The sequence below is a fragment of the Biomphalaria glabrata genome, chromosome 4 (genome assembly GCF_947242115.1).
Source record: "Biomphalaria glabrata chromosome 4, xgBioGlab47.1, whole genome shotgun sequence".
NCBI lineage: Eukaryota > Metazoa > Mollusca > Gastropoda > Planorbidae > Biomphalaria > Biomphalaria glabrata.
Window position 1 is genome coordinate 47,688,204 of NC_074714.1, and position 18,184 is coordinate 47,706,387.

General features: G+C 39.4%; 1 protein-coding gene across 5 annotated transcripts in view; it reads right to left on the bottom strand.

Annotated features, from left to right (window-relative positions):
• Positions 1-18,184, bottom strand: part of LOC106074534 (synaptophysin-like) — an 81,592-nt gene that overhangs the window by 30,223 nt on the left and 33,185 nt on the right. Inside the window, exon 1 of one of the 5 annotated variants that reach the window (XM_056027200.1) lies at positions 15,549-16,667. The exons of the other annotated variants lie outside the window; for them this stretch is intronic. Coding sequence (XP_055883175.1) covers positions 15,549-15,587 — 39 coding nt within the window. The 5' untranslated portion in view covers positions 15,588-16,667. Of the gene's footprint in view, positions 1-15,548; positions 16,668-18,184 lie in introns of those variants that run through there. 5 annotated transcript variants of the gene reach the window in all.

An 18,184-nucleotide genomic window follows, 5' to 3' on the forward strand; every position in this document is an offset into this window, starting at 1 on the left:
TTCACGTAAAAAATATATCTTTAATCTAAAATATGAGAGAGAGAGAGAGAGACATAGCAAGGCCACTGGTAAAAAAAAAAGAACGCATAGGAATAAGCTTAAAGATCTTTACAATACAATAGCTTTCCTTTACATTGCTCTGGATTTACCTATAGGTAACAATAGCTATAGCTTGCTTGAGGGGCCCCTAAAAAAATTGTTTTGAATAAAAAGCAAAGAAAGAAATCCCCTACTGATAACAAGGGGCCCTATACCTCAAATAGCTTTGGGCCCTATCAAGTCTACATCTGGTCCTGGCTATAAAGAAACACACAGCTATTTCAAGCCTCCTAAGCATCAAATGACATGAGCAAGCCCTAATGATCGCAGTCAGACAAATAATCTTGACACACACAAAAAAACGCCCCATACACTTTCTACTGATGGAGAACTGAAGCGAGCTACTCAGGCCGGTGTACAATTGAAACAATAATAACACAGATAGAGAGCACGAAGAAAAGAAACTCATGGGCAAAGCTGCGGAGGTGGAGATGTGGTGGGGGTGCACCAGCAACAACAGCGGTGCTAATGGCGAGGAAGTGCGTGCAAAAAAAAAAACGCTGTCACAGAATACAAGATGCAATTTCCCATAATTGGATGGTGGGGGGAAAAACTCCATTTAGTCACGGACAAGCGAGGTTAATCTTACTTTCTATTGCTGTACCAGAACTTAGAAAAAAAAACAAAAAAACAAGGCAAGTGAAAAAAAAAAACCTAGAAAGAACTGAGAGAAACTTGAGCAATGTCTGGAGTGTAGAGTTCTGGTGAGCAGACACAAATGGACTCAAGTCTAATGCCAGGTACAAAGAGCTGTGTTCAGGTCTCTAATGGACAAATAAATGGAGCTGAAGACATCCAAAGTGGACTCCAATCATTTATCTGCTGGAGGCCAAGAGGAAACGAGAGACGAAAAACAACAACAGAGAGAAGGAAAAAACAAAATCACGTGGTCTACAAAAACCAGTGACGGTTCAATAAGTGTTTTAATATAGACAAGCTGCAGCTATCTGTGTCATTTACTTCTGTTGACGTCATAACGTTCATTTGGGGGGGGGGGGGGATTACCAAAGATTAGGGGGTAGTTAGGAAGGCCAGTAAGCAGAAAACCTTTTTTTCTTTGCAACGATCAACATCTATGTCACTTGCAAATTACAGGGAATGGGCAAAAAATTAGAGAGTGTAAACATACAACAAATGTTTTCATCCTGAAATATGTACTTTAACATTCAAATGGGCAATTCACAACATAATAACAATGAATCATGTACGGAAACTATCGACCCAATACATAGTCCTGTTTTTACAGACAGTTTGGGTTAAACAATATCAAAACTGCCAACATTTAAATAGCACAAGAGTTTTTTAAATTTTGATTTAACAGCAAAGTAAGCTAGATATGTTGAACATGAGGAAAGTCTATAACACAAACTAGGGCCCTGTACTAGTAAGCTTCCATGTAATGTTGAATTTAAGTTTTTGGACATCAGATATCGCATTTATCGAACTATTCAAATCGGATGAACTTCAAGAACTGAGTGTACTGGAACTATGAGCAAAGGCACAGAAAAAAACGTTCTTTTACTGTGTTGAGTGTGTCTATAAGGACAATTGACGGGATATGCTGTGTCAACAATATCATTATGGTAATGACGGAACTACATGATGTAACTAATGCACAGCTTTAGTTTGGTATAGGAACACGCGGGACATGTTTGGTTGTTCACTTGCACGAGCAGGGCTCTCATTAAGAATTGATATCTAGAGACCCTCGTCCCTGATCAATAACTGTCACATTAGCGATCAGGAGAAAAAACAATTCATCAAATCCTACAAGAGTGTATCAATGCCAATCAGGCTGAGCAATCGAGAAAGTTCTCAGGTGAACTTGATGACCATTACTAGTGCCCAGCTAGCCATTGCTAGACGCAAGTGAAACTGAAGCCTTGTGCTAAGAGGGGGCAATTACGCTGATTTTGGCATGCACAAACATACAAGCTAATTGAGTGTTGTGTGGGGGTATGTTTTCGCGCAATCGTACCAAATAGTACTATCTAGTACATCTAGTACCACGAGATTCACAGTAACAGTGACTAAGAAGTAATACTATTTCATTTCTAGTGTCTAGAAAAGTTTGAGTAAATGTGGATCTGGTAGTTGAAGAGATGAGAACTATCTATACTATAAAGCAGAAAGTAAGCGCATGTATGTATGTATTGTTACAAATGAACAGTGATAGGTAGAGGTCAACGTATGACCCCGGCGAGATGACACAGCAGCGAGTGTCCTCTGGAATCTACATGTACAAACAAAGACAGGATGTGACGTGCCCTCACGTGTTGTTCCAGGGGACGAACAGATCTAAGTAGGGGGACAGTTACTAATGAACAGTGACAGATAGAGGTCACTACGTGTGACCCCAACTTGATGACACTGCAGCCGATGTTTTCTGGAATCTACATGTATAAACAAAGACAGGATGTGACGTTTCCTCACGTGTTATTTCAGAGGATACTAGCCGTGTTTGTGCAACTTTGGACAAGCGATTAGGGACTCTATATAAGCCAGAGAGTTAATGTTAAAGTCAGTCGTATGGAGTCGTGAGTGAGCCGTTACAGTCGATACAGACGATGTAAGACGTGTGCGGCTCTGTGGAAGAGAAATGTGTACGACTCGATGCAAGTTAACTAGGGTAGAGTTAACTGGAGTGGACTACTGTCGTTAAAGTCTATACAGCGAACTACAGTGGACTTGAGCCGTTACAGTCGATACAGTCGATGTAAGACGTGTGCGGCTCTGATTCGGTAGACTTGAGTGCGACTTGGTTCAGCTTTAGGAGACCTGGAGCGACACTGGGAAGTGTGTCGTTGGTCTGTTCTGTGGAATACGGCTCGATGCAAGTTGAGAAGAGATGAATTGCAACGAAGTGAAGAGATGAATTGCAACGAAGTATAGCTAACTGTAAACTGACAGATATTGTACAGTCTTCTACGCTACATGTTACAGTGACGAATTATTAGAGTTAATAGTCATTAAAGTTATATTAAACTGAAAGTTTAGTCGTCAAGTTCTTTGCAGTGTTTTTATTTGTGTGTCTACTAATACTTCTAGCCAGAAGATTCAGAAATACGTAACAAATGGTGTCAGAAGTGGGATCTTTCTGGCTAGAATGTATTCCACCAAACTTCTTAATGAACTTGACATGAAAGAACTTAGACAAGAGCTTCGAGAAAGAGGTCTACAGCTTAACGGAAATAAGGAAACACTAACAGCACGTCTCAGACAAGCCCTGTTGGAGGAAGATGAGAATCCGTACACTTGCCAATTTGAAATCAAACCTAATACGATGGAGCTCCTGAGAACTTTGCAATACAAAATGAACTCGGTGAAAGAGAGCATTAAGATGGTAGAATCAGAAATCAACACTAGATTTTCTTCATTTAACCAGTTGATTAAAGTCATGAATGAAAATGAACAAATAGCTACCACGCCCAACAAGACAGAAGAACAAACCGATACGATAAAAGATCAAACGAGAATCATCATGAACGAGCTACTGAACACTCAGCAGTATCAGATTGAGTCGACACATGAAAGAGCTACACCATTGATGAACAGCGAACAATTATCCAACCAAGGATGTGGCGATACAGACAATTACGATAGGGATGCTGGTGATGGTTGTGCTGTCTGTGACTGTGATAGCAAACCAAACGAATGTGGCCAACAAGAAATGAAAAGAGACGGTAGCTGTTTCTGTTTCAACGAGAAGCTGAATGAGACAGTTGAAGAAACAAGAGAAGAGACCTATAGTTCAACCGAAGATTTTGCTAGAGATATACCCGATATGAGTACCTCAACCAGCCAGACAGAACAAGACAACGTTGGGTCTGCGTCCAAGCCTGTTGCTGTGGGCCTTAAAGACTTCTGTCTTCTATCTGCCAGTGTCTACGAGAGGAACTCGAAGTTTGATTACTGCACTCATGCGTTTGACAAGAACTGTACGTACGTAGCTATGCAAGAAGACTGTGAATGCTTAGAAATACACCAACAAGCTCTAGACTTAACAGAAGCTTGTACAGCTGTCAGGGTAGGCATGAGAAGCCCTGGTGATAGTCAAGGAATCACAATAGAATCTGATGCTGAAGTTGATGGACCTTTGCACGTTGAATGTTATCAACCTGCCCCACAGGCGAGTGCTCCAGACTCGGATGAAGGTGATGACATGTTTGACACCTTGCCTTCAAGTGGACTTGCAGATCATTCGCAAAGCACCCATCGAAGAATAATGCTGAAGCAACTTGTTAGATCAACAGTCTTGATGACTACAGCCATGAAATGCAATACCTTCCTATGTGCTAAGTGGCTGCCATCAGCATTGATCGACAAGAAAGCAAGACAACGACAACGACATCAACGCAACCAAAGAAATATCAAATTGAGGAGGCGGAGAAAGCGACATATGCAGAGTGCAACGTGGATGGCTCCAACAAGATCAAGATACAAACCCACCCCTTCTCCCACTGATAGACCCCCACATGCATTTATGAAACTCCATAGCCCATGTTGTTAGAAAACAAGCCCACCACTTCTCCCACTGATAGACCCCCACCTGCACTAATGAAACTCCATAGCCTATGTTGTTAGAAAAGATTATGTCCGGGACCATCAAACCAAAGAAGAAAGCCTTACGAATCAGTTGAAAGTGTGAAGCCACTAAAGAATAATCTAAGAACATTCCTCATGAGAATAGGTTGATGAAGAATAACAGAGGTTTTAGAAGAACGCTAATTAAGTCAGAAGCAAGAAGGACAGAAAAGAAGTAGTTTAAGATGTCAGAACTGTAGTGAGTAACCATCTGTGACAGAACTGTACAAGAAATCCACCCAACATCGTACAAACCCAAGTCAGTTGCTGTTGTTTAAAAGAAGAGCATGTGAATATTGCTGTACTGTGATGATCCTAGTTATCTCTGAAGAAGCTCTGTAAAAAGATGCTTGAAAATGTAAAACTCAGCCAGTGAAGCACGAACTCGTTAGAATGCTGATGAACTTTCTCGACAAGAGTGCCCAATGTCGTCATCTGAAGGTCGATGTTTCCATACCAAGATTGATGAAAACATTTGTGAGAAACTGTTGAAAAATGAGGATTTGGCTCCCATTCTTCTATGGAAAGAAGATGGACTGCGACTGCCAGATTGAAAGAACATCTCTGAGAAGGGGGCAACCACCAAAGCTTCCTTCTTGATCGTCGATCGATTTCATCAGTATCGTGGTGAAGTAGAATCTGTTCGGGACGAACAGATCTAAGAAGGGGGCAGTGTTACAAATGAACAGTGATAGGTAGAGGTCAACGTATGACCCCGGCGAGATGACACAGCAGCGAGTGTCCTCTGGAATCTACATGTACAAACAAAGACAGGATGTGACGTGCCCTCACGTGTTGTTCCAGGGGACGAACAGATCTAAGTAGGGGGACAGTTACTAATGAACAGTGACAGATAGAGGTCACTACGTGTGACCCCAACTTGATGACACTGCAGCCGATGTTTTCTGGAATCTACATGTATAAACAAAGACAGGATGTGACGTTTCCTCACGTGTTATTTCAGAGGATACTAGCCGTGTTTGTGCAACTTTGGACAAGCGATTAGGGACTCTATATAAGCCAGAGAGTTAATGTTAAAGTCAGTCGTATGGAGTCGTGAGTGAGCCGTTACAGTCGATACAGACGATGTAAGACGTGTGCGGCTCTGTGGAAGAGAAATGTGTACGACTCGATGCAAGTTAACTAGGGTAGAGTTAACTGGAGTGGACTACTGTCGTTAAAGTCTATACAGCGAACTACAGTGGACTTGAGCCGTTACAGTCGATACAGTCGATGTAAGACGTGTGCGGCTCTGATTCGGTAGACTTGAGTGCGACTTGGTTCAGCTTTAGGAGACCTGGAGCGACACTGGGAAGTGTGTCGTTGGTCTGTTCTGTGGAATACGGCTCGATGCAAGTTGAGAAGAGATGAATTGCAACGAAGTGAAGAGATGAATTGCAACGAAGTATAGCTAACTGTAAACTGACAGATATTGTACAGTCTTCTACGCTACATGTTACAGTGACGAATTATTAGAGTTAATAGTCATTAAAGTTATATTAAACTGAAAGTTTAGTCGTCAAGTTCTTTGCAGTGTTTTTATTTGTGTGTCTACTAATACTTCTAGCCAGAAGATTCAGAAATACGTAACAGTATGTTAGGAATAGAAATAAAAACCGCTTGACCAATCTTGATAAAACCATATAGTTTTTTTTTACTTTGACACATGAAAATACAAAATCATTTCAATATTTAATAAAATTAACCTTCAAATGTGTGTTTCAAAAGCATTTTTACATAAATTCGTTCCATATATCTGCGAATTCAGAACGCCCTGACTTACTTATAATACCATTCATTAAACAAATCGGGTAAACCCGTTTTAATTGTACTTTATATCCTATTCATATATCGCTCCTTTCGTTTGTAATAGATATGAATGTATCGGCTTTGGGTAAACCCTTTTCGCAAAACTAATTTTATTTTCGTAGCGAAAGAGAAAAACTTGAAACGATCATTAGCTAAGTTTAACATACATCTAAATCCAATCCACTAGATTAGTAAACACAAACTAGGACCCGCAGGCCGCGGGTAATGTCAGGCTAGTATATATATATAAATAAATTCTAAAGGAATAACCCCACATTTACAACCACACACCTACACACACATTTCAATGCTGAAATATTTATTTCCCTTTTTCGATATTAAACAAAAATAATGAATTACCATCAATTCATTAATTGGTTAATTTTTAGATTGATTCATGTAATGAACAATTGTGTAAAGTTTCAACTTGATCCGAGAATGGGAAGTGAGAGAAATAACGTGTTCAAGATTTGTACCAGACAGACAGAGTTGATATAAGCTTTGTACAAATCTTCTAAACCAATAGAGAGTAAAGTCGCGACGAAGTCCTGCAACACCATTTCGCTGTATAGCCATGTCCAGTATATTTCAATGTTACCCTGAAGTTCATTGTATGTCCATATAAATACTAAACAGCTGTTTATGTAACGCAGTGGAGGTATATTTCACAGCGTCAATGTGTTGAATGTTCATCTTTGTAAACATTTGGGAACGGAAAACACAGCCTGCATTGGAAAGAACACTAGAAAGAACATCAATACATAGGTTTCAATGTATTCTGACAAATACCTTATGCCCCAGAGACAGGAGTTTGACGTGACCAAATAGGACCTACATAGTTGGATGATCCCCAGCAAAGAGTTGAAGTTCTACGCATCCAACTGAGAATCAGCTTTAGACAGCCGTTCATTTTATAACAATTAAGTGTAGCAATATAAGGAAGCTAGCAAGCTATCCGATAAAGACCTACGCTGCTAGTCAATAGAGTAGCTTTTATGTCATCACAAAAAGAAAAGATCTGGAAAAGATTGTAGTGACTATATAGGGATGCATGTTTCTCTATTTCAATGTACCGGTATTTGAAATATAAAAAAAAGTAACATTTTAATGCCTCCAAGCAGTGATGACCCGATGTGTTCTGATAAACGCGACTCTCGTGCGTTAATGTTCTGTATTACTTCTGGGTAGATCATTGAAGTAGACTTTACCTGGCTCCAGGGCACAAAGCTGCATGCAATCCTGATTACTACTAACAAGACTCGAGACTCCGTGGATGAAACTACATGACGGCTCATATCAAAGTAAATCACGGGCGAACTTTGGATCAATAGTACACTCAAGTCATTAGGGGTAGAGAGAGAGAAAGGGGGGACTGCACTCACATTTCTATTCCTGCGCCTAGGAAATCTATTAGCAGTTCATTCACTACGCTGTGCTGGACTAGCAACCAAAACAAAGACAACTTCCCAGAATTAAAAAGAAAGAAAATTGCAACTTGAAAGTTTGTAAACTTTAAAAAAAATCTAACTCACAACGTTCCATATTGAGACCAATGTGTTTGTAATAATGTGCAGAACAATTGAAAAGGCAGTGCATAGACTTTCTTTCAAAGAATTGCACGAATTGTTAAACTTCTTTATACACATCCGAAGACCAACTTGTTATAGACGTCTGCGTCTGCTCTATGCTTGAAAGAAACAGGACGATTATTCTGTTGGGTTCTGTTTGCTTTTGTTCCAAATGTATTGCCATTACCTCAATATAAGAATTGATCAGTCTGCTCCAATTTATAGAGAAGAACACAATAGAATAGTCTTGTCTTTATAGAATAGGACAGAATAACGCTATCAAATAGTCTTGTCTTTATAGAATAGAACAGAATAACTCTATCAAATAGTCTTGTCTTTATAGAATAGGACAGAATAACGCTATCAAATAGTCTTGTCTTTATAGAATAGAACAGAATAACGCTATCAAATAGTCTTGTCTTTATAGAATAGAACAGAATAACGTTATTAAATAGTCTTGTCTTTAAAGAATAGAACATAATAACGCTATCAAATAGTCTTGTCTTTATAGAATAGAACAGAATAACGCCATCAAATAGTCTTGCACTGAGCTTCCAAAAGAACTTTTACGCTAAAATGTGAGGTGCTCATCTTCACTATGCTGAAAATTGACAAAGCATGCGCAGATTTCACTTTGAGCTTCCGGAACATATGTTGTTTCATTCTGTTGTATCCGGTCCTGAGGCGAAAGATTAGATGTTGTTCTTGTCGGGATAGCTTATAGTGATTCGGATGAGAGCTTGTCCATTTCTCATTTATTCTATTCGCTATTAGCTTCTTCATTTCTTCTGGATGACTTAAGGTAACAATACAAATTAAAAGCCTAGCTTGTTAAATCAAAAACTGAATGAATCAACGAAACCCGCAATAAGGAAGTTTATACACTCCGCTTACGACTATAATCACAAAAAAATGTGGTCAAAGAGGAATTTTGTGATTGTTCCATTATACGTATGATGTAAACATGTACTATAGTGTCATGATGATATCACTACTATCATTTAGCATTGTACCATCATATGTTAGACATTTAGACTTGGACTCAATGTCTTGGTTATAGATTCATTTCTCATTTCCTTTCTGATGCTCTACTTCAGATTCAAATTTTCCGGGACCGGAATACTTTCCATGACCAGCGAGCGGAAATGACAATCTTCATCTTTTCAACGCGCCACAAAAAGCTGGCACAAAAGGAAACTTAATGACTAGCGTCAATCAATCAACTTTCACCGGATGTTGTCAGACATACAATCTTTGTTTTGTGACATCGTTTTCTGTCAGGCACTAACACACATTGTTTAGAATAATAGACAAATAGATCAAAGACCGAGTTAGAGACGAACACAGATTTGGAGCATAAAAAGAAAGGAGGGGGGTGTTGGAAACAGTTTGTAATATTATTGCCCCAATGTCTACGGATAAGATAAAAATTAGGTTATTTTGTTAAGATGCCCAGTACATCTTGAAGCACGTTCTGGATGATGGTATATCTTTATTATCAGCTTTATAAGTGACTCTCAAAATGCTGATAGAACTTTCTATTAAGCGAGTTCTCTCATAGTTCTTTGCCTCGCTACAAGGGTGTATATTTCTCTTAATGTGTTGTACAGGACAGATTGAGAATCACTGAGCTACACTAAATGAGATGGGGAGATCAGATGACTTCATATTTACAGCCTCTAATCCAATTACATAAGCGTCACGAGAAAGCTGCAATCTTCAGTTACACATCACTAGCCTTGCAGAGAAGACATGCACTGGCAGAGGCTCAGTGTTTGGCTAGCCTCGTAGAGACAAGAGACATTTTTTGATTACTTTTGTGACAGTGAACAGTTTGTTTTGGGGGGAAAATTTTCGCCCCAACTGATCAACTTTTTTTTTAAAGCAGCAACTTCTTCGGAAATATCCTTTTGCCATAAACAGACAACTATTCTTACAAGAATACCTGGATGTGTGAAACGAAAAGGGGGAGGGGGGGGGGGGCTAAAAATGACGTAACATCATTAAGAAAAAGGAATTTTTAAAAATACAATTAAGGATAAAAAAAACAACAATAAATTGAATTTTAAACGAGACAAAGTAAACGTTGTCTATATGGTGTGTGTATGGTTGATATCTCTGTGCAGCGAACCCAAAAAAAGGCACCATCAAGAAATACCACAACAAGACTTCTCCACCAATGAAGATCATTATGTCCTAGAAGCCCAAACCTTCCAGCAATGAAGATCATTATGTCCTAGTAGCCCAAACCTTCCAGCAATGAAGATCATTATGTCCTAGTAGCCCAAACCTTCCAGCAATGAAGATCATTATGTCCTAGTAGCCCAAACCTTCCAGCAATGAAGATCATTATGTCCTAGAAGCCCAAACCTTCCAGCAATGAAGATCATTACGTCCTAGTAGCCCAAACCTCCTGCGGGACGGAATGAGGAAAAGTTAGCAAGCGAAAACTCGGGACCATTCTGGCGACCGTTCCAAGCGCGTACCAGTCATCCGACTTGCAAAACAACCAAATCGCTACATAATGTGATTAGAACACAAGTCAACGATGTCCTTATTTTCTAATGGTGATATGTGCACGGTATGTACCTGTTATGTCTCTTTACTTTTGCATTCTCCACGTACGTGTATAATATAAAAATATTAGGCCCCCAGTCATTTATGAAGACTTGAGCGAACATTGAAAGAGAGCAGTGTTACTGACTGGAAACTACAACGACATCTGGACTAAATCTACTGGGTAGAAGACTTGAGTCAAATCACGAAACATCAAAATAGATTGGAGTAAACACACACACACACATACTGGTAGGCCTAATCACAATGTAAATGGAGATTCGAACCAAGCTACTTAGCTCAGACCGTAAACCGTAAAACTTATTCATGGCAGCCGTCTTTGTCCAATACTAATGGCGTCTCCCGACGATCAGGTCAATTGAGACTAGTCTCCACCGGAAGTGTCCACCTAATCTGTTGACCAGATAACCTCCACCCCCGCTCCCCCCTTATCTAACACAACAGTCAATCACTGGCTGGTCTGAGAAGAATTCTCAGTACTTTGGTTCTCAAAATAAAACCTTTGATACCACGTAACGCAAAGAGAAAAAAATATATATATTAAAAACACCCCGGTACAGTGGGAACCAGATCGTTGTCATTGATAAAGGAAACAGTGTGTATTTTTTTTTAAATAAATAGGATATCAAGAAACTCAGATTTCTTCAAAGACATATTAGAACGTGACAACGAGAAGTCTGATCCATCTTTTTATAACCATATCCTCGAGTCACTACCATCATCAGCAGTTTTAATTATTAATTATTGCAAAAAAGAAAGCGAGTTTGTTGGGGTTCACGTCCACGTGAACAATTAAAATTAATAACCGCATGCATGAGAGCCTAATGGAACAAATGAGTCTGCTTTAAACAAAAACACGAAAAGGGAAATAGGGTTAGGGTGGTTCTCTCACAAAGCGGATGAAGACTTGGTTCATTACAGCTGATGTTTTAAGTGCACAAAGACACTAAACAATGTCAAGGACGCTCAAATGAACTTTGAAGCCGACGAAATAAAAGCTACAAAGAGATGAGCTTAACACTGTTGAGACTGCAGTGCTCAAATATGCAGAAAGATTATCGTGTAATTTTATACAATTCATAGCTTATAAATACTTTCCCTACGAATACAATTATATCTGTTTTTACAAAGCTTAACTCACTCTGGTACAAAGTTTGAACACGTTATTACTCAAACACCCATTTTCGGATCAAGTTCAAACTTCGGACAATTATTCGTTGACGTAGACAAAACATGAATGAAAAAAAAAATCAATTAATTACTGATTAAAGGGAAATTAATCCTTCAGTGACTATTTGGATATTTCATTAATGCTTTTATAGATCCCTGTGTCTTATAATGAGTATCTTGTGATAATTAATGCATATATGTGGGTTTAACTAGTATTAACGTACATTAAGTGGAGGTACTAATGAAATGAGCCAAATGAACTCCCATGTTCATGAAGTGACACACGAATCACTCTCTAGAGTCTGACACGCGTGTTGGGTTGGAATCGCTCCACTGCACGTGAAGCAAGTTGAGTCCTTGGATATGAACCCAGTCTGGACCTCCTGGAGCAAGTAGGGTCCAGTTGGCGGTAATTAACAGTTTCTCGATGATCTGGTCTATTGATGACATCGTCCCTGTCTAGACCAGGAAACTGGCTTGCTGTACTACTACACACTGAGGTCACGTGCTTGTTTTTTCCCCCTTTCTCTTTTCAAAGCAGACAGACTGTTAGAACGCCATCGGCTTTAACCGGCCAACTGAATATTGGCCTTCTTTCTATAGTCATGTATCACCCCAGGGCCTTTTGCTTGGAACAGGGTTCTTTTTATAGACCCCTCCCTCCCCCTCTTCTTTTTTTTTTCTATTTCACTCCGTTTCCAAGAATTAAAAAAAAAAAATCAATTTTTCCGTGTCATTTTTTTTGTCCGAGGTCAAGTTTCTTGAACGGTCGAGTTTCTCTAAACAAAAAACCTAACTGTAACAAATTCATTCCAAATTATTTTATCATAAAATACGTTTTTCAATATATGTGCGGGTATATACGGGTATGTGCGTTTATGCAGTTTGTCATTCTGAGAATGATTACTAACAGTGTGGCTTCGAAGCTCTTCCCGAGAAGGAAGGCAAGAAAGACTCAATTTTTATCCAGATAGCTCCATACGTTGTTTTGTTTCCCTAATGTTAATACAAGCTTTGATCATGTAATGTAAGATTTGATGTTTATACGGCACAGAGCTTGCCGGTACAATAGCTGCCCTGTTTGAAAGGGATGCAACTAATATGAAATGTCTTGTGGAACTAGAGTGTTCTAGAACGATCAGCTTCTTAATTATGCGGGGCGTGGCCAAGTGGTGGAGGTTTGGCTTACGAACCGAGAGTCACTAGTTCGAGACCCAGTGAAGACGGGCATTTTGAACTTCGGAATTCATCCAACCCTAATGGGTACAAGACATTAGTTTGAGAAATTAAAAGAGGTTCATCGTGTGTTCTGGCCACATGACATCATTGTTAAGTCTTATGAGCATTACGGCATCTGCCCCATGGACCGCAAGGTCTGAACAGGGAAATTAGCTTCTTTTTTTTTTCCCATGACTACATGATACCCTCGCAAACTGTTGGCCAAGAAAAGAAATAAAAAAAAACTACACATTTCATAGGATTCGTACGGTAGTCTTATTTGTTTGCAACCCTGATTAGTATATCGACTCCCCCCCACACACACACACTAGCACTAAGTATTTAAGATAATCATTAAATTATTATAATTATTTTGTATCTGATAACAAGGAAGAAGAGTATCTATCCTGATCACTCCAGGGATAGTGTAGCAAAACTCTTGTGAGTTATATTGTAGTATGAAAATACATTCCATATCAAGTAGAAAAACGAATTTAATCCTCTTCTATTATGACAAATATATTCCGCTGATAATTAACTTGTTTTTCTCTCTGTGTAATTATAAACCTGCAGTAAACATTATTATGTTGTGCATAAAACAAATAGAAGAGGACATTATTATTACCCATTATAACATAGAATCTTTCTTTTATTTGGTTTTATCCTGAGCATCCGAGACAAAGATAATTGTAACAGACACACACACACACACACTATTCGTGTCCTTCCTGCCCACCAGCATTTTATATTGGCGTCATAAGCCAGGGGATTTTTATGCATTTTTTTTGTTTCTCTTTGGGTTTTCCGTTGAGTCTTTTCGGATACAGTTTCAAGATTGAAGCCTTTTGTTGTCTAGTGAACATTCTTTGGTCACAGTGACCCGAGACTTTGATCTCCAAGACGAGATAAAGGTTTAGATTTTCGCATTCGTCCCTGTAAAAGGTTTGGACCTAATCTCCGCGCGGCTACTCTACACTGTTCAGTGCACTTTGGATTTCGTTAGCTGATCTGTGTGTGTGTGAGAGAGAGAGAGAGAGAGAGAGAGAGAGAGAGATAGAGAGGGAAAGAGGGGAAAAAATATATATACATATATAATATTGAAATGACATCAAGTGACATCCTCTAGTTCCCTTTATACGTTATTAAAATGTTGCCCCATGGGAACGAAGTCTTGTCTATAAAAATGCGTTGCAAGTTTTAAAAAAAATTATCCTATAATTCTTTGTTGTTGTTTTGTTGACATAATGCATCTCCTAGAAAGTATATGACCGCATGAAATGTTAATGAGAAAACTGTCCGAAGTAACATGTTGTTTTTGAGCTGTTCATCCTTACATCCCAACAAACATCCAAAGATTCTGAGACTCTACTCGCACAGGTTTAGAGTTTATTAAATATTTAGAATAAATAAAAACTGTTTACAAGAAATATGTTTGAAGAATTGATGAAACTCTGAAGAGGAACGACTAAATATTTCATCCAGCTTTTTGTTTGTTTTCCAAAGCAGATCAGTGTTAAAAGCTTCAAGGGGTAAGCAAGTATCGAACAACTCGAGTCCTGAGACGTACGCTAGTGTTATGGACCGCATGATTGTTGTTTTTTAAGGATTTTTGAACGGCATAGGTAGACGAAGTTTGACTCAGGAAGACTTTAATGGTGACAGCATGAAGATTTGAGGTCTTTGAAAGTTGAAGTGAAAATCCATCAACATACACATGGGACATCAACTTAGGGTTAGATTTGCATACACCCTTCCATTTAGCTCGTAATCCCGCAGTATGGACGTCCACATATGTTAGATGCCCACTACCGGCTATTTTTAGACAGATTACTTTTTTAAAAAAAAACTTCATCACTTTATGTGGAAGTCATACATTCAACAATCTCGGTGATTTTCATACATGGTGGAAAATCTATAAATAGCAATCTTTTTGGTGTTTCAGGTGTACTTAATCAAAGGTACTAGTAGTAGACTACATTCAAGACCTTTTAGTTAGTAATTTGTATCAGAAATGGGAAAAGGTGTGGGGGAGGGGGAGCGATTTCGTTTCCACTTTGTAATGCCATTTCCCCTAACCTGTGATAATGGCTAGAAATGTTAACGTCCTTGGCCTACAGAGTACAAACAGAACCAAACTATATTAGACAATAGCATTTCCATACGACTTCCAGCACTAACACACGCTAAACACATCAGCAAAGAAATAAATGTCTGTCCATTATTTTTATAACATAGTTTCGACACGGAAGAACAGAAGTAAAGATTAGCTGGCGACCTAAACACAAAGACGTAGCTTCAGTGGCATCCTTGCAAAGCTCGACCCGTTCATTCGCTATGAGGATAAGACATTTAATTCAGCTTGGTTTCCCAACGAAGGACTGCAAGAGCCAACTAAGGTTCTCCCAACTAATTGTAGCAGTAGTTCCGCTAGAAGAAAGGTAATACAAACAAAAAATGGTTAAAAGAGATTTGAGAAGATGGCGGTAAAAAGGAACTTTTAACAACAGTCAGCAGTCAACTCACCACGTCAAGTATTTTTAAAAGAATGATGAAGATAATCATGACAACACTGGACAGGTCAACTGGCACGGTGTATTTATCCACAGGTAGACATCACATCGGAAGCAGGTCAAGCGTAGCAGCGATATCCACATCTGGCATACATGTGTCATAACACAAATCACGAAGCAACCCAGCTAATGTCGCCACGTCGAAACAAAATGGCCTAAATCATTGTATGCAACGTACAGGATCTTCATTAACAAGCAAACCACGTGACTTATCGTCTAAATCTGTCATTCTTTCCAAAGCTGAAAGTCTATCCAACTTCATCAAATATCTGGTGGATTTCAATCAGTGCTCAGAAACACTTTTCGCTCCGCAAAAGAACACCATGTAGTTGTTGCTACCATTCAGTGGTAGCTCCTCCGAGCGCACACATCAGCTGACCAGTTCGAAATCTAAGCCTCCACATCCGAAACGAATCAAACTGTTCACAACATAAAAAAGGGATTGTAATCCAAACTCGGGTTTGTTATCACAAGAAAGAAAAAAAAGTTTTCTAATCCGGGCCATGTCCCCTCATTAGGATGTACATCGCCGTCTTCAAGTCCGGAGGGCAGTTCGTTTTCAGGCGCCCATTATTTTCAAATACATTTTTTTTTTTACACTCGACTTTTTTGTTGTTCACATTTGTTCAATGATGATCTCACTAGGGAGATAGAGATGTAAAAACAAACAACGTATTCTGTTACAGAGAGAGAGAACATGTTGTTATTGTTCCACGACTTGGACAGAATTCCAAAGAAGTGGAACCAGACACAATGAGTTCACACCTGCGTCTTGGTCAGATCTCCAGAGAAGGATGCACGAAAGAAGACAGATCAACACGTCCGTCCACTCATTGATAGTCTGAATGTAGTATCACATACCACACGCCTTGAATACATGACAACACTGAATTGATTCACACATTTGGAGTCAGCTATTCCGAAAACAAAACAGAACACTATTAGACGGCTACAATTCTTAATACCGAAGTGCATCTTTAAACAATGGACAATCCATCAAAAGAAAGAAAAAAAGACGTCATTGATTTCCCAGGTTGTTTTTTTTCTTCTGGGTTGATCTTAAGCGCTTCCACTCAAACTAATAAAGTTCTGAAAGACTAAAGCACATGTATTAAGCCAGGTGGAAATAACTGGCGTTCTCGGTGATAAACATATACAGGAATTACTTCCCCTCGAGATAGACGCTGGTTGGCTGGAAGAAATCAATAGCTGGGCCGACTGTATCGCTTTTTTTTTTCCCCTGTCATAAGGGCAAATAATTCAATTTGGACCGCACAAATTATCGTAAATTTCCATGATTTCTCAATCTACTTTCATGTGCTTTGTTGTTTGTTTTTATATCTCTTCCAATTAAATAACGTTGACCACGCAGGACAGATAGACAGTAGCGGGGAAACTGTGTCAGGACGAGGCGGGCCGCGAGAGGGAAGACAAAAGGATGTGGCACAACAGTTTGCTCTCTGGTACCGGCGGGGGCGTCTTCACTTCCATCTTCATGGCACCATCTGCCCCTCACCAAAGGGTCGTTCGTCAAAACGTTTTCTTAACAAGATTTGTGTGAAGATGTATAACGGTTAGACTACAGAAACTGAATAGGTCACTTTCTGTAGTCATACACAAGGAGAATAGCCATTAGTCATCTCAAAGACACTGTCTACACTGTTTAATACATACTCTCTTTTTTTTTATCGAACTTATCTCAAGACGGCAAGAGAAAAAAAACAACTATGGATTCACTAGACATGTATACGGTGTGTCTGTGACAGAGAGAGAGAGAGAAAAAAAAAACCAGAGAGACGGTGTGTGTGTTGATAAATCGTTTTTCCTTAATCAAGTCGGAGCTGGATAAGCCAGGCAATTTACTTAACTGATAGTCATGTATGGCCAACATAGACTTCCATCAAATGTACTAAACTTGTGTTTGTATATAAAGTTTAAACAGAAGTACCGAAGTTGAAACTGGACCAGCACTACTGGCCATGTATCTGCACGAGTCTATATTTACGTGTATGGCTTCTGCACACTAGATGAGCCTCGCTTCTCCTCTGAAGCCAATCTTGTAACTAAAAGACAAACATGTATGAGACTTCAGTTGTCAGTCTGTACGTACTGTCTGTGCTTTCCTTCCTTCCATCTTAGACTCAGGAGAACTAACCGTAAGTACTTTTTACTCATGAACATTGTCAACGGGCCACAAAGTATCAACAGTAACTAACCCCACTCCTTCTCTCCCGAGGCCCAGTATTGGACGTTGTACTGGACAAGTGATGGCACTACTGACCAGTGGACTCTCTCTCTCTTTGATTACATCGTGCCTTTCTCCCCCCCCCCTATCTGTTGGATCAGTGAACTATCACACTGTCCGATGGAGCCCAGTACAAGAGCTACTCAAGACAGGACTCCCAATTATAAGAGCTTCCACTCCAACGCTCGCCCCAATGATTGATGGAGAAACTTGGTAGATGCAATCAAAACACTTGGAATCAGATTAGTGGACATTAAAGAAAGGAAAATTTACCGCGACCACCGAGCCGTCATCTTCAATGCCGTCATAAAATTGTTAGCTGTGATCCAACCCAATCTTCAATA